The 25,510-nt window shown below is 36.5% G+C and overlaps 2 protein-coding genes across 3 annotated transcripts in view; one reads left to right on the forward strand and one right to left on the reverse strand.

The window, feature by feature from the left end:
- Positions 1-465: 465 nt before the first annotated feature.
- Positions 466-11,685, reverse strand: LOC124635049 (beta-1,3-glucan-binding protein-like). Its single transcript, XM_047170826.1, has 8 exons — positions 11,516-11,685; positions 5,190-5,414; positions 4,601-4,866; positions 4,157-4,290; positions 2,415-2,581; positions 1,857-2,081; positions 1,163-1,305; positions 466-723 (listed from the first exon to the last, which is right to left on the reverse strand). Exons 1-8 carry the CDS (start codon positions 11,640-11,642, stop codon positions 538-540), a joined length of 1,473 nt encoding a protein of 490 aa, XP_047026782.1. The 5' UTR covers positions 11,643-11,685; the 3' UTR covers positions 466-537.
- A 12,342-nt stretch (positions 11,686-24,027) lies between these two features.
- LOC124634976 (GTP-binding protein REM 1) overlaps positions 24,028-25,510 on the forward strand; it is a 144,904-nt gene continuing 143,421 nt past the window's right edge. Inside the window, exon 1 of one of the 2 annotated variants that reach the window (XM_047170681.1) lies at positions 24,028-24,486. In XM_047170681.1, coding sequence (XP_047026637.1) covers positions 24,060-24,486 — 427 coding nt within the window. In that variant the 5' untranslated portion in view covers positions 24,028-24,059. The remainder of the gene's footprint in view (positions 24,487-25,510) is intronic. The other variant, XM_047170682.1, reaches the window with a different exon arrangement.

The following is a 25,510-nucleotide window of genomic DNA, read 5'->3' on the forward strand; positions in this document are numbered from 1 at the left end:
ACCCCAACATAGTTGGGAAAAGGCTCGGAGGATGAGGATGATGAGTACAAAGGTACAAAGTTACCCGAAGCCCATAAAAATCGATCCCTAAGTCAGAAATGGTTATTAACATTGAAATTCCGATCATTCCGATTGCATGATTAAAATGCCAAAACACTTACCGTCTTACCACATAAACTTTTAAACGTCATTTTAACACTTGTCTAAAAAACTGACAGATTATGACGTTGAAATAAGGTCCATTTTGCAGCCACACTTTTTTTAGACAAGTGTTAGGCACATGTTTAAGTTTTTATAGTAAGACCATAAAAATATCGATAGTCATTAAATTTGATTATATATTATTATATATGATTATTATTATTAAAGGTACCTAAGATAAAAATGTCAAATGCTTTGGGCTTTGGGTAAAACTGTCTAATCCGCCATTGGGTTTCTTGGTATTGTTCCGGAAAAAAAAACAAAACAATTTTAATCATTTTACTAGAAAATCTTAAAAAATATAATCTCAGGAGCATCACAGATGATATTTTAAGTCTATAAGGCGTACACTCTGATGTAGTCGACTCTCAAGTCGGTATTGTACCAGGTTGGAAACCAGGAGTTCTTGTGCTTCCAGAAGTCTAACATGGCTTTGCTGGCGCGGTTCCTCCAGGGCTTGTCAGGGATATCGTCGGCAAAGTCGTGGACACCTCCCACGCGAAGACCGAGGGATAAGTAGAACTGGAAAATGATGGAGCAAATTTATATGTGGATCAAAACTACTACGTTGTTAGAGGCAGTTCTAACTTATGTATTTAAATGTCAAAAAGGCTGAATAGACTGAGACCATACGAGTGGTTATAGATCTATGAGACCCTAAATACGATTGTAGGTTAGGTACTTTGTTTAGTCTCTCCAATACAAAGTAATGAAGGAAAATGTTCTCGACTATAATATCAGAAATTAATAGTCGAAGCCTGACAACCAGTCGCTACATGTAAAACACTGGTCCAACATAGTTGGAAATGGGGTGGCAGATGATTATAAAAAGTTAGAAATACTACATCCTGCATCCAAGTCTCGATTTACTGTCTCGCGGAATCAGCATTAAATATTTTTCCTAAGGTTTAATGCAAATAATTTTTGAAGCATTATGATAATAAGTAGTAAGTTTAATTACTGTTTCATCAAGAGGAGCCATGACAGTTCCCCTCAGCCAGTTGGAAGCATGAGGAACCGCGTGCTCTCTAGCTGATGAGAAGAAGCCCTCGCCAGGGTTGATGTTTCCATATTGTTCGCCATCCACCAACAACTGCAGACCATCTGGAAGAACATGTATTTCTCTATCAATCTTGTTGTCAAATGGGGAGTCAGCTGTGAGGGCTACGGGATTGTTCGAAAGAGTTACCGCAGCCCTGGTACATAAAGGGCTTAGGAAGGAATATGGTGGGTTTTTGTCAGTACTCTGTTCATTTGTCATTTGATGATTTCCAAAAAAAAAAAATAGGGGTTAGCTATAGAGCAGCCTATTTAATATTATGTTGTAAATCCATTTGATTGTTATTCGTGAAGGAGTAACATCCATTGAAACTATCAAGCGAATTACCCATATTTTAAGTTTGTCATGTATTTTATGTTGGGTGTTCAGCGATGGACAGAGAAAATGGAAGGCTATGGGGAAGGCCTTTGCCCAGCAGTGGGACAGCATAGGCTAATTAAAAAAAATGATTTTAAACCAGAATGCCAGGAAAAGGTAATTAAAAATCTGTAGTTGCTACATGTGATGTAATCTAGGAGGACATTATTCTATTGACCATTTAATCCAACCATCATATGTTAATTATTCAAGAAAGGGTAAGTATGTAAAATCTTACCAGGTTTCCAAACCAAAGTATAGTTATGGTAGTCTTTATTCCAGTTGTCGATTCCGATTTTTTCTTTCATCATCATAGATCGGAATGGATCAGAGTCAGACAGAACTGGTCCTCCGTAGAGTTTCTTGGCAAGACTTGGGTTTCCGCGAGCAAATGCCACTCGCATCATGCCAGATTCATATCGAAGGGACCCGTAGACGTTTTCTGTTGGCTCCAAGTTGATTTCTGTAAAATGTTTTGAAGTTTAATGTTTTAGAGGAAAAATAAGTAATAGGTAAGAGTTGATATAAAGATAAAAATTTTTTCGTAAGTCACGGTGGCCTAGTGGATAAAGAATCAACCTCTCAAGTATAAGTGCGTGGTTTCGATCCTAGGTCAGGAAAGTACCACTGCAACTTTTCTAAGTTTGTATGTACTATCTAAGTATATCTTGGACACCAATGACTGTGTTTCGGATGAAAAAAAAAAACTTTATATTATAATATGCCTATAGTACCTACCGTCCTACCTTATAAATTAAACCCTAAAATTTAGAATATAGGTGGATTAAAAGCGTACCAGGAATAATCCAGCTACCCGCAGGAAGCTTGGCTCTGACTTCGACTTTGCCATATTTGAAGCCGAATCTATGTTTGGTGGTGATCTTCCCTGAAATCACTGGTGGTAGAATCTGGGCACCTGAGGCCTCGCGTCTGCACTCCGTCGTACTCAACTGTCCTGTGCATCTGTAAGTATCAAAGGTTTTTTGGTTTTATTTGACACTAACTTCCCGCACCCGGATTAAGGTAGCCTCAGGATTTCGAATATCTATAGGTGTACAGTTATCGGCACGAATCTTGAGCTCTGACCTTCACCTGCGCAGAAGTAATTTATTGGGTCCCTTTTGTAGTATGAAGTGAGACGCGGGGGCGGGCTAAAGCGGTGATTGGCCCTCAGTGCATCGCGTCATAGCAGTCTCTCGGGATTGGTTCTTTGCTATTAAATCACTTCTGCGTAGATGTACATAGGTCAGAGCTCAAGATTCGTACCGATAACTATATATTACAGTAGCTGGTTACCCGCGGTTTTACTTATGTCCCGTGGGAACTTCTGTCCGTATCGAGATACAATATAGCCTATGTTACTCGGGAAGAGTGTAGCTTTCTAACAGTGAAATAATTTTTCAAATCAGTTCATTAGTTTCGTAGATATAAAGAAAACAAAAAAATGTATCCTCTTTATTATAATGGTATCAGTCGAAGTGTCTGCCTCGTTGGTCTAGTGGTCGCAAGCGCGGCTGCCGTGCTCGGGGTCTCGGGTTCGATTCCCGGGTCGGGCCGAGATCGCTTTGTGGGTTTTCTTAAGCTTTCACAAAGCAGCCCGTAGTCTGGAAGTTGGTGATTGATTCACCCGTGCATCGGAGAGCACGTAAATGTCGGTCCTGCGCCTGATCTCTTTCCGGTCGTGTCGGATTGCCGTCCCATCGGGTTATGAGAGCGAAGGAATAGGGAGTGCACCTGTGTCTGCGCAAATGCTCGTGCACTATAATATATCCTGCACAGCTGGCTGAGCTCCTTAAATGAGAACAGCCGCCGTGGCCGAAATCGGCCGTGGACGCCATTATTATCAGTCAAAGTCTCTAATAAAAAGTCAATGTAATAAAATCAATATTTTAATTGAGTTACATATTTGAATTTCATCAGCTAAATTAATAATTAATCAATTAAATTTCGGTGTTTCAGTGTTGAAGGGAAATGGCTGTCGAAATTATAATTGACTCAAAAGTTCTTTGATGTTTACTTCATCCGCTAAATGCTTTGACAGAAATTGTTGATTTAAACGTGGCTTAGTACAGTTGCTTAATTAATTGAGAATAGGTAATCATGGACTGTTTCACACGGGACTTGAAATATCTCTTACCAACGTTTCCAATATTGTATCTATCAGTTGATTTGCCTACTAGAGATAGAATTTAGTAAGCAAAACAAAGGAAAAGTAGAATATTGGGAACAATCGTAATTGAATACAAATTAAAAGGTTAAGAAAACCCAGTCGTCCATCTTAATATCACATCTAAATCGATTCACTGTTCTGAGCGTAACACAACTCTCACAACGCAATTTCTAATTAAGTTTAAAATTAGAGCCGACTTTTCAATCACTAGGTAGGTAACTTCTATCGGAAGATTTTTTTGACGTTTTAACAGCTTTTGTAAAGTACATAATATGTCAAACCGCCATATTTATGTCTCAGACAGGAGTTAACTGTTGATTGAAAAGTCAGCCCTTAGCCAAACCCTTAACCTGAAAGTATGCACCAACCTGTTGCTAAGATCCAAAGACTCCGTAAGGAATCCCTCATGATGTACCGACTCCGTAAGGATGGGAGTGATGACCAGAGCACCGTCATCAAAGCTGATCGTATTATCCGGGATGTAAACGTTGAATGGATAGTCCTGGAAATTGTAAAATATATAATGAATAAAAATACGGAGAAAGCAATTTCAACTATTTTAGGCAGCTTTGGTATTTTTAGGGATCGTATCAGCCGAAACACGTCTACTGCTGGACATTGGCCTTTCACAAGGTATGCCACTTTGCGCAATCTTGGCCAGATCGTCTATACATCTAGAATGTGGGTAGAAGTAGTGTTAAGCACAGCAACAAGTTATTTTAAAACTTATTTATAATTGCATAAGTTATAGTTTACTTTTCCGGCATTTTTATATTGATCGCAACGTGTTTTAAATAACCATATTAACATACTGGTTCTTCAGGAAACTTGGTTTCTGCCGTCCAGCTGTTCAGGTCTCTAAGACTAGTCCTTTCAAAGTCTTCGCTGAAGACCAAGGATCCCTTACAGACGGGGCTACGTCCAGCGACCACGGTAGCTGATGTCTGGCATTTGGGGGGCTGAGTGGGGCGTTGAGTGGGGATGGTAGGCCTATATGTGGGTTGGGTGGGAGGAGGGGTTGGTCGTGGTTGTGGGACATTTGAGGGGTCTACTGGTGATCCGTCCTCGTTGACGAATTCTGGAATTTAGAAATAGTTTTTTGTTAGTCTTCTGTCCATCACAAGAGAAGTACCTACGTCCTGCAGGCGAATAAATAGACGGACCTATCTCGATGCCACATTTAATTTAAATCAGTTGAGCAGGTTTAGCATGAAAGACTAAGAAACAAAAATGAATTGGAAAAGAAGTCAAGATAATATTGTCAGGGAAACGGCAAAAATACTGAATAGTTATTGTAGAAAAGCGAATCACAAAATTCTGAGAAGAAGAATAATATTTTTTTGTTGCACAATTTGTTATATTGTGATAATAAAGATTATTTGTAGCTTGTTTATTCCCTACCTTCAACAGTCCATTCCCCATTATCCTGCCTATATCCCAAACCATTCTTGATAACATATGTCCAAAAATAAATCTTGTCTCCAAGTTTCAGTTCAGCATTTCTGTCCCTGAAGATCCACTTTCCATCCTTGACTTTTGTGATGTCACGGGCCCATTGACCGGCTTCCAGACCTTCCATTTCCACGTTCAGATTACCGTGGAAGGCGAAGAGCGAGAAGCCATCGTCTGGAATTGAAAAATATCGATTTTAGTAGTAGTTGATGCAAACTGTAAAGGACTATACTTAAATTGAGAAACCATCGAACTAAACATAAACCATCTGAATATGTGTTTTAACCGACTTCAAAAAAAATGAGGTTCTCAGTTTGACCCCTAATTCTCGCTTGGCTGAACCGATTTTGAGCTTACTATTTGTCCGAATTTGAGAAGGTTTTCGGCAAGAATCATTGAATTTTTTGACTGAATGATTTCTTTATAAGATCGTAGTTTTAAAAAGAGTCTGAGAATTAATCTACCCAGAATATATCAAGAAAGTCCACTTAGTACACTCTGTATGGTAACATTCATTTCGCCAAAAAATACGCCAGCTATAAAAAAAACTGCCTCCACAAGAGTCACCATTTAACTTCTCTGGTCAATAACCCTTGAGAGGCTCATGAAGCTTAAGATGCCAACGAACTTTCATACAGACAGGTCAATATAGAGGTCCATATAAAATAATTATAAACATTGTATAACAGGTTTGCCTGCTAACAAAAACATTATGTATCTACATGTACTACAGAGAGAGATATACATATAATGAGATATTTTTTGTGTCGATTTTTTTTGGAGACTAACCGTCTTACCACAAAAACTTTTAAACGTCAGTTTATGCCTTGTCTAAAAAAATGTCAAATTATGACGTTGACATATGGTTCATTTTGCAGCCAAAATTTTATTAGACAAGTGTAAAACAGGGTTTAAAGTTTTTGTAGTAAGGCCCTCAATGTCGATAGTTTAAAATAAATACTGTTAGTGCGTAGAACTTACTCTGAAGTTGTTTAGTTGTTTGGATACTAACTATAAGTTTGTTTGGATACAAGTAATAATTTATAAAATTAAAAACTGATTTAGACATGGTTTTTAAAGCTGGTGGACTAAACACAGTTTAACTGCAAATCAGCTTTTAAGTTAATATTTGAATAGTCAGCTGGCTTATTTAATGAAGTATGTAATTATTTTATTTCGTCTTGATGACGATTTTGTCAAATTCATTGTAGTGAAAACTAGAACTCTAATACTTTTATTATTAGCTTATGCCAGCGGTTTCACCCACGTTCCGTAAGAACTACTCCACGCATCTGGATAAAAAGGTTTTTCGATAAATGGGCTATCTAAAACTGAAAGATTTTTCTTTACAATATTAGAACAGCTTATTGTTAAACCTTCATAAAATAATATCAATTCCTGGAAGCTTAAGTATGAAATAGAAAAAGGTATTCGTAATATGAAGGAATAAAGCGAGACTTAAGAAATCCTTTAGGGATTTAAGGGAATAATATAAAATGTGTTTTAGATTTGTATTATTATATTTGTAAGAAACCGTCCCTTGCCCTCAAATGTCGAGGCATCTAAATAAATATTGCGCGAACAAAATATAACAAGTTATGGTAATTTTATTATTTCGCCGGGAATGTGGCCTTTTAGTGTTTTTTATTTATTTTTCGAATATTCTTTTGACAACAGTTTTTTTTTGCGTTTCTCAGTTTGGTTCACTTTTGTTATTTTTATAAATTGAAAGAAGTTTTCTTGATGCTGAGATATTCATACCTAGCTTTTTCCCCGCAGTTTCATCCGTGTCCCGTGGGATTAACTGCCCGTACCGGGGTAAAATATAGCCTATATCACTCGGGAAGAATGTAGCTTTCCTACGTTCAGTAGTTTCAGAGCCTTTAGTATTCATACAAACTGTTTTCTCTTTTTATGTTAGTATATTGTCTACCTTGTATTTTCCATTGACACTTTATGGGTAAAAATAATTGGGAACAGAAAGAGATGACAAAATCTTATTACTAATTCAGTTTTTATTCAATTAGTAGGTACATTTGTCTTTATTTGCAATTTATTTTTATTTCCTTTGTGGCTATTTACGATGGGATAAACCCTTAATGAGTAATTAAATCTTCCACACGACCCAATACCTACTTCACAAATTACGCTATGTTATTTTCCCGTCATCAAAAATAATATTTTAGTTCTTATGTCAGTGCACAGCTATTGCTTTTCAAGGTTTTACCCATGAGGAAACTTCTTAGCTTATGTATTTTTATTAGGTTATTTTGACCGCGAAAGTGTTATAAATAAATTATTGACTTTTATTAAACAAAATATTTACACTATAAGTTCGGCCATTCAGAGAATGCGTTCCTGACACGTCGCGATTGAACTGACGACGTAATAACATTCATTGATTATTGATATAATAATGTTGTTTTAATGCTCCTCAATTGTTAAAACGGTAAACAACCAGCAAAAATATTTTTATCGTAACTGCAACGCCATTGCAAAGTTACGTCGTCAGTTCAATCGCGACGTGTCAGGAACGCATTCTCTGAATGGCCGAACTATAATATAATGCATCAAAAAATTGGTCCTCGTCGCTGTCCTTGGGTACCTAAAAGGCTGGCAGCATTGCCACGTTGGATGGCAATGCTCAACCTCTGTGCGAAATAAAAGCCAGCCTTTGGGTCCCGGGAAGTGTCAACCAGGCGTAGGGAAATATCCTTGGCGTTGGAAGTAAATTATTTAATTTAACAGTCGGCCCGATGGCTGACAACTTTTTTAAAAGAAAACCTATAATCCAATCAAAGTTTTGGAGTCAGTCTGATGCCGAGTAAATCATGAAGAATAATGAAGTTTTGTAATCTTCGCACTCCTATACATTTCCTTACATCAAACTATCGGCCGACTAAAAAGTTTGCAGTGTGCGGGTACTTTAAAAGATAACTATCTCGTGTTAATTTATCATCGTTTTAAGTTTAATTGGCTATTTCAGGTTAATTAACTTTTAATAAGGAAAACGAACAACTTTTGCATATACTTATAATATGAGCAATTATGCAAATAAATTAATTTTGGAATTTCAATTTCAAAAACTTTTTCTAAAATCATTTGATCGATGAGGATAAGAAGCAGCTTAGTAATAAAATTTTTGGCTAGTACCGCTATAAAATATAAATTAATTTTTTGGGGAAAATTAATCCGCTATGTCGTAATTTCCAAACTCAAATTATTAGTATCGACATTTCCAAAAGTATATTATCCTGCCTCCTACTAATATTACAAACACAAAAGTTGACGCACATATGTCTGAGTGTTTGTTCCTGTTTCACATAAAAACTACCTACTCCAAAGATTTTGATGAAACTAGTCAGTAATGTAGCTTTTTAGTCTTCCGTACCCAATGGGTAAAACCGTCCGTCCGGCCGTCCGTCTGTCACCAGGCTGTATCTCATGAACCGTGATAGTTAGAGAGTAGAAATTTTCACAGATGATGTATTTATGTTGCCGCTATAACAATAATTACTGAAAACTAGAATAAAATAAATATTTTGGGCTCCTCTCGAGGGCCTCCCATACAACAGATGTGATTTTTTGCTCATTTTTCCTCGATGTCTAGATGCGATTTTATAAATAATGGTACGGAACCCTTCGTGCGCGAGTCCGACTCGCACTTGGCAGGTTTTTTTATCCTTTTGCGGGAAGTAGTTCCTTCCGGAAGCGGGTGAAACCGCTACTAGGATGTCAAAAAATATATTAAACAAAGAACTTATTACTGATATAATTTTCTCAAGAGTTTTCCTTGTATTATGTAATCGGGAAATTATGAAATATAACGCACTTGCACTAATCCTACTAATATTATAAACGCGAAAGTTTGTATGTATGGATGTTTGTTACTCTTTCACGCAAAAACTACTGAATGGATTTTAATGAAACTTTACAATAATATAGCACATAGAATAATATAGAGCATCAGAATAACACATAGGCTACAATTTGTAAACATATTGTTCGAAATACTAAACCTGCGCAGACGAAGTCGCGGGCACCAGCTAGTATTAAATACAGATTAAAGTTCAGAAGTAGGTTGGTAACAAAATTGTTATAGAAATTAACAATAAGATTTTCATTTTATTATGAATGAGTGAAATATATTAATAAAATATTTCATTTTTTAAATAATTTTTATAATTTTTTTCCGTGGTTTCATCCGCATCCGGGAATACATTCTTACTATAACGGAATAATTTTTTTTCTCATCGGTTCTGTAGTTTCGGAGTATTTAGGGTACAAACTGTATCCTCTTATCTTATTCTATTTATTTGTTTTTTTTTTTCCAATTATAATCATTTTGTTAATGTTTGCATCATAAAAAAATATAAAAACATGGAATCCTATTATTATTTGTTTAGATAAGTTAGAGTTGATTCGAATTTTATAGGTATTTCCTACGTTCATTTTATCGCTTTGTTTATTAATTAAACGGATAACCGTTAGCCAATAATTGTGTTATTTACCTCAATGTCTGACTTTGTTTTCATATTAGTTTTATACTATTTTATTTACATTCCACTATCTAAGCTTCTATTTACGTGAAACCGGTGAAGTGCGTCTGGGACTCGTGCATGAAGGGTTCCGTGCCATTATTTATAAAAAATCACGTTATTTTTAGGTATGGGAACCCCTAAGAATATTTATTTTATTCTGTGAATCTCATGTACTGCTACCAAATTGTAAAATCCTTTCACTTTTGGGGACCTACATTATCCCCGGGATGACAATAAGGCTTATTTTTATGTAACTGCGGGGACTAATTCCATCGGGAATGGAGTGAATCAGCGGAAAACAGCTAGATGGTATCATCAAAAAATATCATTTACTTTGTGGAGTGCAAAAATAGTTATCTCAGAAAAATTATCATAATAACGTTATGTTTTCTAAGAAATCACTTTGACGTACAATTTTACCTAAACTTTGTTCGTCAAGCTTGTTTTTAAATAATCAAGGGTATCCCCCGTCTAACATTTAGATAACATATATAATAAAATAATAACATATACATACAATGGATAAGATTCTAATAAGAGGAAACATATTTTTGTTTGTTTGTGCCCAAAGGCTCCGAAACTACTGAATCGATTTCACAAATTCTTTTACTGTTGGAGAGGTACACTCATCCCGAGTAGCTTAGGCTATATTTTATCCCGGTACGGGCAGTAGTTCCCACCAGAAATCGTTTAGGTTACGTTACGTTAGTAAAATATAATGTAAAGAACTTAGTTTATTATAAGGAAAAATTAAGAAAAATACTTAACTTATGAGACAAACGATAGATGATTCAACTTCTTTTTTTATTGTGTTCTGCTCATTATTTTAACAAGAAATTCGTGTTTTTGAATTTTAATGGAATCCTCTTTTTAAACGTCTGTATTTTTCAAAAAAGAAGAGTATCTTTAGTATAAATATTATGTTGTATCTCTTTTGATATTATGTTCTCCGTTTTTTTTTATATTAATCTACACATACTATTAAATTATTTCATAATCCACTTCATATTAAACAAACATTTTTAATTAGAGAGCCGGACAGATAGAGATACTTTTACTATTTTGAGTACGGGCTTTTTTTTTTATTCCATCACAAATTGTTTACTTAACTTTTCCATATATATTGTTTCAAACTGTAAAAATACTCAGCCTCACAAATGATATTCCGAACTGTGTAAGTAGCCTAACAAAAAAATATCAGACAGCTAAAAGTATATAGATCTATAAATAAATAGCAAGATTTTTTTTTTCCAACAAAACTTTTCCTGTTACTATTCATTTGAGTCACATAAGTATCTATTCAAAGCAATATCTTGAACTCAAACGCAACAAGCTTAATTGCTTGTTAAGGTATAATAGGCATACACGTTTCCCAAAGTACTATACATATCAGGCTTAAAAATTTTGGGGAGGAAAATCATCATAAATGACCCTATTAGGGTGAAGGAAACATTATTTTCTTAGCCAGCCTTTCTAACAGCATGGCAGGCCTCTTCTCATACAGAGAAGTAATGAGTGTTAATCATAAACACTAAACAAGATCTAAGAACAAACAATTTCTCTTTCATTTCCAAATAGGTACTTCTTTCATTCAGGAAAAAGCGACACTCAGTTTTTATTCCATTTCGATCACGTATCATGAAAAACAACTACCTCACATAAGTACAAAATCAACAACAAACAACGGAGGTCAAAATTCACATCAGTTTATAAATAAAAAACAAAAGCACATACCTGGTACCGTAACTCTCAGACCCTTAGGGTAAATGGCTTCTAACTTAGCCGGTGGTACTGTATAAGCAGATGTTTTCACGGCATATATCGCGATGAACGCGAATAAATATAATGTTGTGCGCGCCATGACGTCCGCGCTCGACGACGGATGGCAGTAGACTGACGTTTGTCGTTACGGAGTTATGCGCCCGCGCATCTGTAAGTGTAGAACGATTGTGTGTTAGATGTGGCAAATAAGTGTTGTAGAGGAAAATATTTAGAGGCTTAAGGTAGTTTATGTCAAGAGGAAAAAGTGATAGTGATGAATAATATAGCTTAGATAGCGGATAACCGTGATTTAATTTCAATAAGAAGACAAATTTCAATATAAAAATTAAAAAACTTTTAAGCTAACATATATATCTACCTGTCCAGCTATTCGGTATACATCCAATGTTTTTTATACTCAAACACTGTTGTTAAAACAGTTAGCGAAAATATGGGAATGTCTACAAGATAATGAAGTTTCCTAATCCAAATACAAATCACTTAAACTTGAAAAGCTTAAACATACATAAGTTACATGCAGTCGATGTGAAATATTCGGCGGTTTTGGCCACAGGTGGCAAATAAGCCGAGTTGAGCCTAAACCTAACAAATTGAAGGCATTTTGTTTGGCTCACACAAATGGTAGGCGACATCGTTACTGTAATTATTTGGATAGTAAATCGACTGATACGTAAACTGTGTTTAATTATATGTACCTACATTTGATAATTTGGGTTTAGCTCAAACCAGCGTCATCATCCACAGACCCTAACATAGTTGGGAAAAGGCTAGGCAGATAATAACATTAACATGAGGAACATCTTTTATAAAGCAGCTTATATCATCTTTTATAGATGTAAAAGGCCACTGATGATGAGGAAGTTTAAACATAGGGAACTTTAAACAAGATGGGTAGGTATATAATATGCCTTTTTTTTTAACGACGTCAAAAATCATCAAATGACCCCTCCCGCTGTGAGTTAGCAGCGGTGAGGGAGTGTCAGACTCTTACTGACTAAAAACCGTCGTGTTCCGTCATAGGCCTTTTATGTACCAGGGCCGCGGTATCTCTTTCGAACAACCCGCAGATATAATATGCCCTGAATTCATAATCTTAGGATTCGAGTAATTTTCGAATAAGGGTCTGCTCATAGAGTTTTGGGGTTTCATCATCTGCTTAGGCTTTTTAAGTTTTTGTAAAAATGATGAGATAATGGCTTTATTTACTGTGTAAAAAAATCACGAAGGACTTGTTGTCTGATTTCAAAAAATATGAGGTCATAAAGGATATCTAAAGAAATCAGATAGGTTTGACTATTCACATGTTTGCTAAGGTGGCTAACTGAGTTTACAATAACCCTTTTGAAGGTAAGTTAAGGAAGTATTTGCTTCCAGTTTGTTCAATTAATTGAAAACTTTGGATCGACAAGATTCTCCGCCTGCTCGAGTTTACTCACAGATATTAAATTAAACTTCTATTTTAATGAGGTGTAGGATTACTTTGGTATAAAAAAGTCTGTTTCTTACAAAGTAGGTTAAGAAGATTTTTATTTAGACTTGGACAAGGTAATCTATAAGAAATTGTTGTTAAAGTTTAGTTTGTTTTTAAATTGCAAAGTTTGAACACAAATCTTAGGAGCTACTGGTTCAATTTAAAAAAATACTTGAAAGTGGGATGGCCTGTTTATCCAGGCTATAAGATATATAATAAATCTAATAAAATATCACACTTTTCTATCTGTGTCTCAACGCTTTGTAAATTAGAAATTCATACGAACATTTCCCGAAATATAAGACAAATGTTTTCTTTTAACAAACTACTACTTTAAACTTTTACAAACTTAGTAGGCACAGACGCCAGCAGGTCAACCTACACGAACATGCCAAATTCCAATGGAACACTAACCTTATACTATTATGATAAAGCTGAAAATCTATTGAAGAAATTTGACAGATTTTGTCAGTCTATAAATTCTAGTCATTATGAGGTCTATGGCATCAAGTGCGCGATAATGAGCACCCGGTTGAACCGGTGCGTCGTTGCTTCAGAGTATATATTATAACATATGTGTATACTTGTTCGTCTGTCTGTTATAAAATGACGTCACAATTAAGTATCTACTAAGTTTATGTACATTTATCTTACTAGCGTCTGGCCACAAATAAACCATAGTTTTTTTTTCAAAGATAATTCTAACTTCTTTTCTTCAAACTAACAAAGACTTATGAGAAAAATATCATCATCATCATCTGTTTAGCCTTTTCCCAAATATATTGAGGTCGGCGACCCGATACCTTTTGCTTAGACCAGACTACCTGTAACGACTGTCACACATGTTTAAATGACAGCCTCACCAATTTATAAAACATATTTTTTTTTGTCAATATTAAATATAAAAATAAAAAAAACATTTAAAAATATAAAAAATAGGTTGCCACCGAACATATATTATTATTACCTAGGAAATGTATTCTGATCACACTTAATCATATAAGCGGACAGTTAAAACTCAATTAATTTTCTATTAGACTTGTTGATTATGTGGTTAATTTAATTTGATTTGTTATTTGATTAACTGGTTTTATTTAACGAGTGTACAGTAGGTGACAATTTTTTCACCGGGGAGGGATCCATATGGACTTCCTTCTCGTGGGGAGAGGTGGAGTGGCAGCCGCAGCATTTCAATTCTACCGCAACACCATCTATAAGATATCACAGTTTTGAAGTTAATTTAAAAACTAGCCGGCCAGTGCAACTTACAAGAGGTTTAGTTCATTCCAATTGCGATAGATGGCGCTGCATGTAACTTCTAGAATTAAAGTTAAGAAAATAAAATAAGAATAAAATACACATAATCTTTAAAAAAATGACAATCGATATCTTAAGATCAAATATATTTTTGGAACTTTAAAACAATATCGTACATATTCAATAGGTGTAAATAAGATAAGAACGAAAGGAAAGCACGTTTCGTAAATACATATAAAATTAAATATTCTTCATCAAAATGTCACGTTTCAGACATTTTGTGCCTTCATATTTCGTATCACCCATTGGCAGGCGGATATCCGGCCCTATTTCTTTCTATTTTTATATTATTAATAATATAGCCAACGTTAATATTTTTATTAAAATATTTATATTTAAAAAGTCGTGGTGGCCTAGTGTATAAAGAACTAACCTCTCAAGTATTAATGGCATCCTCGGCCGATTTCGGCCACGGCGGCTGTTCTCATTTAAGGAAATGCAATTTAAGGAAGTGCAGGACATATTATAGTGCACGAGCATTTGCGCAGACACAGGTGCACTCCCTATTCCTTCACTCTCATAACCCGATGGGACGGCAATCCGACACGACCGGAAAGAGATCAGGTGCAGGGCCGACATTTACGTGCCTCTCAAGTATGAGGTTGTCGGTTCGATTCCAGGTCAAGCAAGTACCAATGCAACTTATCTAAGTTTGTAGGTACGTACCTACTTTCTAAGTATATCATGGACGTCAATGGCTGATAAAAAAGGTGAAGGAAAACCTTCTCCGTGTGATAGGAGGCCTGTGCCCAGCAGTGGGAAGATAAAAAGGCTGTAATAGTAACAACAGTATTTATTTATTTGTCTCCCGTAGTTTTATCAGTGCTCTGAACCAGCTAGTTACCTGATTAAACATAAAAAGTAAACTTAATAGGTAAAGCAGGTCTACAAAAGTTTCTGGTTTCTGGCTCGTGCCATTTTGCTGTGAAATTGTTTAAAACTGCATACTATACTATACTTCGTTTAATATTGACTATTTTATCTATAGCTTATTGATAGATAACCTAATTTTTTATCTCTAGTACTTAGGTATCCTGTAGTGCTTACAGATATAATGCCCTTTGGCGATAACGACTGGTAAGCCAAATCTACCTAAAATTACCACTAAACTTAGTAAAAAAATAGATGGCCTGGCATAGATTTTAGTACTGATTGCTTATGATTGTAAGTTAAAACCTACACTGTCAAAAACTATTAATATATTATACTATTTACTTTCCGGTTTTCCTTGGCGTCACATGTTACAAAAATGTTAAATACACGGTGTCATGGTGCTTAAGAAAAAAACCCATACAAAATTTGTGTCAAAACAGGTGTCTGTGACACTAACAAAGTTTTGAATTAATTGTAGAAAAATAGAGCTTTTTTAACCTTACCTATGACGAATAACGTTAAACATTTTTATATAATTGAAATTGGAGTAGATATTTCATAGTAGGTACAGATCCAAATTCAACAAAATGTTGCAATTCTAAACCCTTTCCAAATATTTGGCCATCCATTCCACCATTTTAATTTCTGCAGTCGTAAACGATAGCAAAGGCAACAATCGACTCGAACACTTGAAGATGTCTAGACTACCATGTAGGACTAACGGGAATTTTAGACTAGACTGCTGACTACAGTCAATGGCCTAGCGTTATTACGTACTTTATGAACTTGTAATTAAAAGCTGGGTGGCTTGAAAAGAGTTTTGTAATGTCGGAAAGTTATTTAAAAAATATTTATTCCTGTTATTGTACAATGTACCATATTAGGAATTAAAATCAAATCAAATCTCTTTATTTTCAGGCTGCATAGGCCCATGGATATATACCTTAAAGACTAACATACATATTATATTATACAAACATTGTTAGTATATAAAAAACTATGTTAGTAACACTTTACTACGCACTATGTCACTCCGTGCGGTTCTGTGGCACTTGTCCGCGGAAAGTTAAACGTAACAACTCTTACAAAGCTTAGATAAAAAGATTTACCCATTGCCTGAATATCTGAGGGCACGGCAGTGCCCCAGCCATTGTCAGAATTTTTAAAAACTGTTCAGTAGTTTTTGAGCCTATTCATTACAACCAAACAAACAAACAAAGTTTTCCTCTTTATAATATTAGTATAGAAGTAGGATTTAAATTGGTCAGTTTTCCGTTATCATGACAGAAATGTAACCTTCTAAAAACCAGTAGCGTCACGTAAACAATAACCGAAGGTTAACAAGTCAATATTGATCGGTTATGCGTATATCTCAGCGGTTGACCGATTACCGCGGCTTGTGATAACATTTCACCAAGTGTTAGTGTAGGATTAAATAGTCATATATGGACCTATTACGATATACAAACAATTAGGATCAAGGAAAGAATATTTTACTATCTGTTATCACGTTTTAAGGGAACGACTTCCCGCACCTAGAAAAATGTTACCTGCCTAATCATTGATTCTAAAAATTTTATATGTAAGATAATATAGCAATTCATCCTGGCTTGCTTCGCAGGGGAAAGTTATCTCATGAATCAGGTCTCCATCTATTCTCTCAGGAATCCATGTATTGGTAAAACCGCATTGAAATCTATGTAATCTTTTTGTGTTTGCCTCGAGTATAATATTACTGGGTGTAATATGGAAAGTTAGACGAATGTTACAAAGTTGCAGGCAAAAGCTAGTTTCCATAATGTCTACTAATTAAATTCGTAACCAGATCATAAATATTTATTAGGTCTAACGTATTATTTGCTCTGTTTCATACATTTGGTCTACCGTAATGAAAGCCTCTGCAAATATGGCAAGGGTTCATTCAGAATGGCTGATGTTCGTTTGTTTATTGTAGAAGGGATGTATTGGTAAAGTATATCTATCTGGCTGTTTCTGTCTCGTGGAAACTACTTCCTGTAGCCGGGTATTATATAGCCTTAGTTACCCATAGATAGTGAAGCTTTTCAACGGTGAAAGAATTTTCAAATCAATATGGTGCAAACAAGCAACATTTTTATTCCCGTTTATAAATAATATTGAGATAAGGGATGATGATAATATAATATTAGCATATAAACAGATATAGATATTCCTTTAAATAGTTTATTACATTTTCATTATTGTACCTTATAAGATAATTAAGTATTTTATGTGTTCAGTGATCTATCTTTGACAGCCGTTTCGGGTGTCGGAAGCTAACCCCAACATAGTTGTGAAAAGGCTAGGCAATAGGCAAATGTCACAAAACTTTTAAACCAACATTTTACTCCTTTTCCTTCACTCAAAAAGTATTTTAGAAAAGTGTAAAATTACCCTCCATCACATGATGGGTTTTCCAAGCTTCGGCATGCTATTCGTGTCACAAATCGTATGGAGCCATAGACTAATGACTGCTGGTCACGCCATGACAAATCACACACATAAGACTTACTAGGAAATAATACGGTCCCAGAATATCGTATGGAAGTTCTAAAATTAGTGTGTGATTTTTTTCCTTTCGATTTTGAACTGTATTTGTTGGTTTTTAGAGGTTTTAATCGTTTGAGAGAGCTTTATTTGTTTGCTTTTTTAACTTATTAAAATCTAGATGTTGTTATATACTCGTATACTGCTTTCTTTTTAAAACTTTTCTCCACAACTGTGATATTATATGGAATTTCTACTCACAAGAAGTGTTGTCATTTGTTTTTCTGTGTGTTTCATGTATTTTTTAAAAGGGGGTTTTCCTCAATACAATGGAATAGTAAATGGAATGACTTGTTAAAAATATATACAGGTTTTGGTATATTTTTTACATGTTTGGAAGAAGGCTTACTTAAAATAATGTACCTTCTTAATAATTACGCTTTCATGATTAAACAGCTGAACCAATTATTACAATGATATTTAGTGTAGGGATACCATAAGCCTTTCAGACGATTTCAGGATACTTTATATCCAGATACATCTAATAGTTTTCACAGGACGCAAGTAAAACCATCAGAAAAATTTCACCATTTCATATCTTTTGTTTACCAGCTAAATGAACAAGTTACAGAAATACAAGCAACGCCAGAAGGCAAGCTAGTGTTCCATTGTAATAGATATCAGAACACTTCAGTATATTGTGAGGTATTGCGCGATACTAACTCGCCTTGCCGCTTCACTTGCACTCAGACAAACGTCAAGTTTACTGCACTCAAGACGGTATGTATGAGTGACCATGTATTTTAGTATAAGTGTATAGTCCTGGTTATATACATATTTTATTACTAGCTGTTGCCCGCGACTTCGTCTGCGTGGGCAATATAGAATTGTCAAAATACTACTTATCCCGTAGCTGTATTCTTTCACATGGCAGTATAGTTAGGATTACCTACTACTTAGCAGCCGCACGGGTTGATCGATCAAGGTTGTGTCGACGAAAAACTTGTCTTTTCGACCCTAAAAAAACAATTGGAGGATTTTCTGTTTGAAATAATTTGAAAAAGGAAAAAAAATACTTTCATGTAAATTTTTATTGTAATCAAGGTCTGCTTTCTATATGAACAACTTACAGAAACACAAGCAACGCCAGAAGGCAAGCTAGTGTACCATTGTAATGGATATTAAAATTCCTGTAACAATTCTGTACATTTGCAGGTATTGCACTCAGGCAAAGATCAAGTTTAGTGTACTCAAGACGATCGGTGTGGGTGACCGTCTATTTTAGTTTAATGTGGATAGTCCTGCTTAATTTTTTTTTCTTTACTTGCTTGTAACCTGTAGTTCTGGTTTTGTAATCATGACTATTGTAACTGTAACTATGATTAAACTTGTAATATATTGCATACTTTGTTCCTAAGCTACAGCTTTTTTCACACATTTTCTTAAACTGACGATAGCGGCAGTGGGTAGAAAATTGTATTAGTGGTCTTTGTAATATAATAATATAAAAAAGGAAGTTAAGGGTGTCAGTTTGTCTTTTCGACGTTAAAAAAAGGATTGGAGGATTTTCTGCTCGAAATACTTTGAAAAAGAAAAACTTTACTAATTTCCTTTCATGTAACTTTTTTTTATTAAAAACTCGTATTTTTTATCTGAGCTTTGATTATAATACACTAATTTTCCTCCGTATATTATATTTATTAGATTTTTGTTTTTAATCAGGCATTCAGTTTGCCCAACTTTGAAAATTAAACACACTTCTTGGTGCCCCGTAGAAATGGTTGGGACTATCATAAAAACCGCCAAAATCCTGTTTTTCTTTTTTAAGAATGTCCTGAATTTGCATCGCAATAGCCTGGTCACCCTACCCAAGAATCTGGTTAGGTCTCAACCAGTCTCCGGTGGACAAAGGCCCAATTATCTTTGTGGGTATCCATTCCCTGCCGCAATTTGGGACTGAACTGATGTGAACTAACTACTAGGCACTGACATCTTCTCATATTGAGAAGAAAAGCGAATTCGGACTTTAAGTCCTAGTTTCCTCAAGATGTCTTCATTTACCTTTACCCAGTCATTGGTAGCTAAGATATATTTAGAAAAGCTGCATTTTTGTTTACCCGTTACCATGGTAAACTGGTGTCAGACTTACTGGCTTCTGACTACCGGTAACGACTGCCAATGTTGTTCAATGACAGCCAGGACCTGCAGTTTAATGTGGCCTCTGAAACACAGTCATTGGTGTCCAAGATAAGTTGTACTGGCAATTGTCTGACCTGGAATCGAATTGGCATACTTCTACTTAAGAGGTAAGTGCTTTACCCACTAGACCACTACGACCTTTCCTAAATATGCAGAAGAAATTGCGTCTATTTTTCTACATAGTAAAATAACGTATTTCTTATATCAAGCTTTATTAAAACCCAGCCACTTTATAGGCGAAAGTTTCTTTATAACAGCTTAAAGTTTTTAATAGCAAGCCAAGTACGGGGACACTTCAGCAGTGAAAAATCTTCGTAAAATATTTAGACTGAAGAAAAACCGGAGCCTGAACCGTCCTCTGGGAATTGTAAGACAGGGATGGAGAGATTACATAAATAGGCTGCCTCATTTTGAATGAATCTAGATTTAAGATTATATAAAATACTTTTTCTTTCTTATGTTTTCTTTTCAATGGTTAAAGGCAGTTATGACATATGCTCTGAAAAGGACATACATTATTCACATGGATCTGAAAAGTGTGCATGTGAAGAGAGTCTTAATGTCGTGATGTGTTCGTTTAATATGATGACCATGTTAAAATAAATTATAACTTACTATAAGAAACCAACAAGAAGGTACACGGAAGGAGTGAAAACAACAGACGAAAAAGAAAATTAATTTGAAAATAATGGTGTCCACGGCCGATTTTGGCCACGGCGGCAGTTGTCATTTAAGGAGATCAGCCAGCTGCGCAGGACATATTATAGTGCACAAGCATTTGCGCAGACACAGGTGCACTCCCTATTCGTTCACTCTCATAACCCGATGGGACGGCAATCCGACACGACCGGAAAGAGATCAGGCGCAGGACCGACATTTACGTGCTCTCCGATGCAGACTACGGGCTGCTTTGTGAAAGATTAAGAAAACCCACAAAGCGATTTCGGCCCGACCCGGGAATCGAACCCGAGACCTCGAGCACAGCAGCCGCGCTTGCGACCACTAGACCAACGAGGCAGTCTGAATTTGAAAATAGTAAGTACCTAGAGGTTAAGAATTTTGCAGTCCCAACCCATTTTTATGTAGGTACTTCAAACCACCAAATGAAAGTATTTCGCATTCCCTGATTGAAAGCACTATATTCTATAAAATAGAGGAAATAAAAAGTTGTACTGAAAAGTCAACTGTGGCTAAAACAATTTGATCCAATTTTTTTGTACGCTGTTACCGGCACGGTCGTTAGCAAACTTTTGTTTTTGTTTTTATATTAACAATATTGTTTGGAGGGTTTACATGTCATGGTAAAGTTAAATTTAGTAAGGTTCTGATTTCTTTGATGCAGATTAAAGTTATGAAATATCCATGGTTGTAATGTAGATTTGCACAAATCGTCTTAAAGGCTGCCGTATAAAACATTGTTGGGAATAACCAGGAATTACTTAAAAAAAATCGTTCACTAGTTACTCAAATACTATTTCTAACTACTTCAAATAAAAATATTCTTTATCTTTCATGATTTAGCAGCTACCGTTTCATCATCATCATGAACTTCTACACGTACGTATGTATGCTTACAGCGGCGTTTATTCTACTTTATACTAAGTAACTTATATTCCACTCTTCATTACTTATATTCCAATTTTCATATAAATAGGTACACACCTCATTCATAGTAAGTACCTACCGAGATTATAATAAAGTATGAAAGGAAAGTAAGATTAATATCCCTCTATATCTAAGAGCACATAACCACCCGGAACCGCCATTGGCAGGTACAAATCTCTGTGCGAAAAAGTAAAAAAAGAGACGAAAATGCGCGAGGAGCTAGGCAAAGCAACAAATAGTGATAGGTCACTTATGCCTTTTCGGACACATTGTTACATGCATATAAAATAACTGGCATTTATTTGAAGCATACATATAAAAACACTATAAAAGGCAGCACTTAAAAATGCCCACCCTTCACCACTTCCTATGTGTTCCTGGTGGGAAGAAAGACAGGTGTACCAAACTCTTCAAAAGGAAAACACAGAAATGGCGTTTCCAGTTGGTTAAATGGTCTAGGTTCTATGTAGTGAAATGAAGCGAACACGCCGAATTAATGAGATATCAAAGCGACAGAATTACAAAAGACTTTTCAGTAAAGATATATTAGAATTCATTTTATTTTATACATCATCCGATCACACGTTATGTTTGCACTGCCTCGTTGGTCTAGTGGTCGCAAGCGCGGCTGCTGTGCTCGAGGTCTCGGGTTCGATTCCTGGGTCGGGCCCAAATCGCTTTGTGGGTTTTCTTAAGCTTTCACAAAGCAGCCCGTAGTCTGGAAGTTGGTGATTGATTCACCCGTGCATCGGAGAGCACGTAAATGTCGGCCCTGCGCCTGATCTCTTTCCGGTCGTGTCGGATTGCCGTCCCATCGGGTTTTGAGAGTGAAGGAATAGTGAGTGCACCTGTGTCTGCGCAAATGCTCGTGCACTATAATATGTCCTGCGCAGCTGGCTGAACTCACAGCCGCCATGGCCGAAATCGGCCGTGGACGCCATTATTTATGTTTGCACCATTTGATTTTATTGGGATATATTTATTATTTATTTTATGGTATTGAAATTTTATATAATCATCACCATCCTCACTTTAATATTATAAATGCGATGTGTGTTGAATGTCTGTCGAGGTAAGATAGGGCATTCGCTCCTTGTAAAACACTGGTACCCAGCTGCATCCCGTTAGACTGGAAGCCGACCTCAACATAGTTGGGAAAACAAACAAAGGCTTGATGATATACATTGAATACCCGTTGTGGTTTCATACCAAAACTATTGAACCGATTTAAATCAAGTGAAGGCACACAGATAGTCTAAAACCTGAGAAAGAACATATGCTAATTTATATACGGGCACGGGAAGAAGTTTTCACACAGTGTTTATGTATGTATATTTTGCGGTTTATGTTCTAACTTCTTATCCCAATATACAGGATATTAGGCTGATTCCAGTCGTTCCGATAGCACGATTTATACGTAACAGCACAAAATTCCCGTCGCCTGTTCTACGTGAGGGACATACTAACTATTGTCTTACGCAATTACATCGCTTTTACTGGTTCACGTAGGACTTTACCTTCCGTGTTTGATTTCTGCTATTTTTGTACGAAATTACACAGCAAGGGATGCGGGTTTTAGGGTATGTAGAAGTTTACAAAATTTTGTTCTTGACAGTTTTGGTAATTTATCAGATTTGGTAAGGACAATGCCTAAAACCGTCCCCAACTCCAACAGCCTTGAAACTAGTAAAAAAGTCATCGGATGCGTTTCATTATATAGATCATTTCTTATTATGGTGACATATTCCAAATGTCACCATAATGTGCCGTCAATTAAGACATTTGAAGTTACATAAATTCACACCGAGCTGAAAATTGGTGAGGTCGTTTAACATATAGAACTAAGTACTTTCCCCTGTAAGGAAAAAAAATTCAAGGTCAAAGATAGTATATGTTTTTTTTTTTAGATTTTTTTGTGATTTTCAGCAAAACGCTAAGTTTTATCATAATATCTAAAAAAAAAGATTATAAAATTATCTATGAACGAATACTTTACTTTTTTTCCTACGGCCTACGGAGATATAAAGATTCAAAAATTACAATGGGCAATTTTCTATGGACCCTGGGCATTTGAACTAATATTAAATTCAAATCAATTGAAATGCAACATAAAATCCTGAAAGAATCCACGCCTTTAAATCTACGAAATTTATGCACAGATGTTATAAACTTTACAACCGATAAGAATGTTCTTTCAACTTTGAAGAAAACCGTAACTAAACAAAGGTGTAAATCAATAAACGTTAGTATCTAATGGCCTAACGAGCTCAGCCCACTGATCCAGAAAGTTGCCTATTCACTGAATAAACTTTGTACGTGAAAACATATTGAGCGAACAACCACAAACAAAATAACCAAACTTTTATTAACATTCATAAAGAGAATAGTCGGAGAATTGTTCATAAAAATCCACACAATTAGTGACATTTATAAGAGTACTAATCTCATAATCGTGGATGCAACAAGTAACCGCCCGCCCAGCGGCGCGGGGTGCCGGCGGCGCCGTACTTCAGTATCGTCGCGACCATGGCTACGGACGGACGTACGAAGCGCTCGCAGTCGATATGCGCTCCCGCCTCCGCGAGTATGGAAGCCCTCGCGGCCCCCATGGAGACCACGCCGGCGCCCCGGCGCAGGCCGGCGGCGCGCTCCCAGTCCGCACGCATCACCGGCGGCCGCTCCGTGCGCCACCGGCGGCAGCAGCAGCAGCAGCAACTAGACCGGGAAACCAGGACGCGCTACAGTTCGGAACCTCGGCTGGCTGAGGCAGAGACGCCGCCGCAGGTCCGCCGGCAGGCCTCCGCCCGGCGCCGCCCGCCGCCCGGCCAGCACAACCAGCCCCGGCGCTCCAACGCGTTCCTGGACGTGCCGCGGGCCCCGCAGCACCAGCCCGAGGAGGAACCCGATGAGGACTCGTACCGGCTCCGCACGTTCAACATCACGCAAAAAGGAGGTCAGTGCTAGCCGACACGTTCGTTCACCCTCAACTATATTTACACACGCAAAAGTTAGTGTAACGTCTTTTTTTAATTCGACTTCGAAACGGAAAACTTGGCAGGCAGCCGGCTCGGCTTTTCGCATTGACTTTTAAGTGCGTTGTTGGAGAAAATTTTGCGTAAGACCAACGCGGAAGATGGTGGAGTCTGAGAGTCGCGCCGTGTTCGGGATAAAACTGGGTTAAAAAAGCCGTCGTTAAAATATTTTTGTGTCATCGTGAATCATGTTGAGCAGCGTTTACGAGGCCACTATAAATCAAGATACAAGAACGTTTGAGTTTACTTTTGAGGTATAAATAAATCGAGACGCACGAAGTGAACACACTCTATCGACGTTAAAGTTTGAAACGGTTGCACAGCGGAGCGTGGTATCCGCAGTGTTTGAGTCAGTACAAAGGGTATCCGCCGCGTGTCTCCCACTGAACAGACTTGAGACGGACGTCAGCGTGAGATCGGTCGCCGGTGGCTTCCAACAGTACGAGCTTATTTATCAAAATGGCGCGTTTCCGTAAACAAAGGAACGTCGCAACTGTTTAGCATAATGCATATTGAATAGGCACCGCCGGGGGACAATGTCTGTTCATCGTCTCTGTCTGCATAGATAAAAGAACAGTTGGCAGATATTATTACCCATTAGATAGAAGTCTGTTGTTCAGATCAAACGTGAACTTCGTAGGAAGGTTTTATTAATAAAATACATTGGATTTTTCCCTCGCTCTGGTAATGAATGAACGTTTGATCGATATGAATTGTTTGGAAACTGCTCTTAGCATTACTACTTATTTCAAAAGCACGTCTTGAATACCAATTCAACGTCTGAAACCTTCTAATAAAGAAAACTATTCGAAGTTCGTAGTTACTTTGGTAAAAGTTTTTACTTTGAGACTAAAGGTGGGTTTAACATTGCGGTTTGAACTCATATTATGAACTTTCATGTGATTTGTTGACTACATCATAAGAGAAAAGTTTAACATTGTACTT

This window comes from Helicoverpa zea, chromosome 12 (genome assembly GCF_022581195.2).
Source record: "Helicoverpa zea isolate HzStark_Cry1AcR chromosome 12, ilHelZeax1.1, whole genome shotgun sequence".
Lineage (NCBI taxonomy): Eukaryota > Metazoa > Arthropoda > Insecta > Lepidoptera > Noctuidae > Helicoverpa > Helicoverpa zea.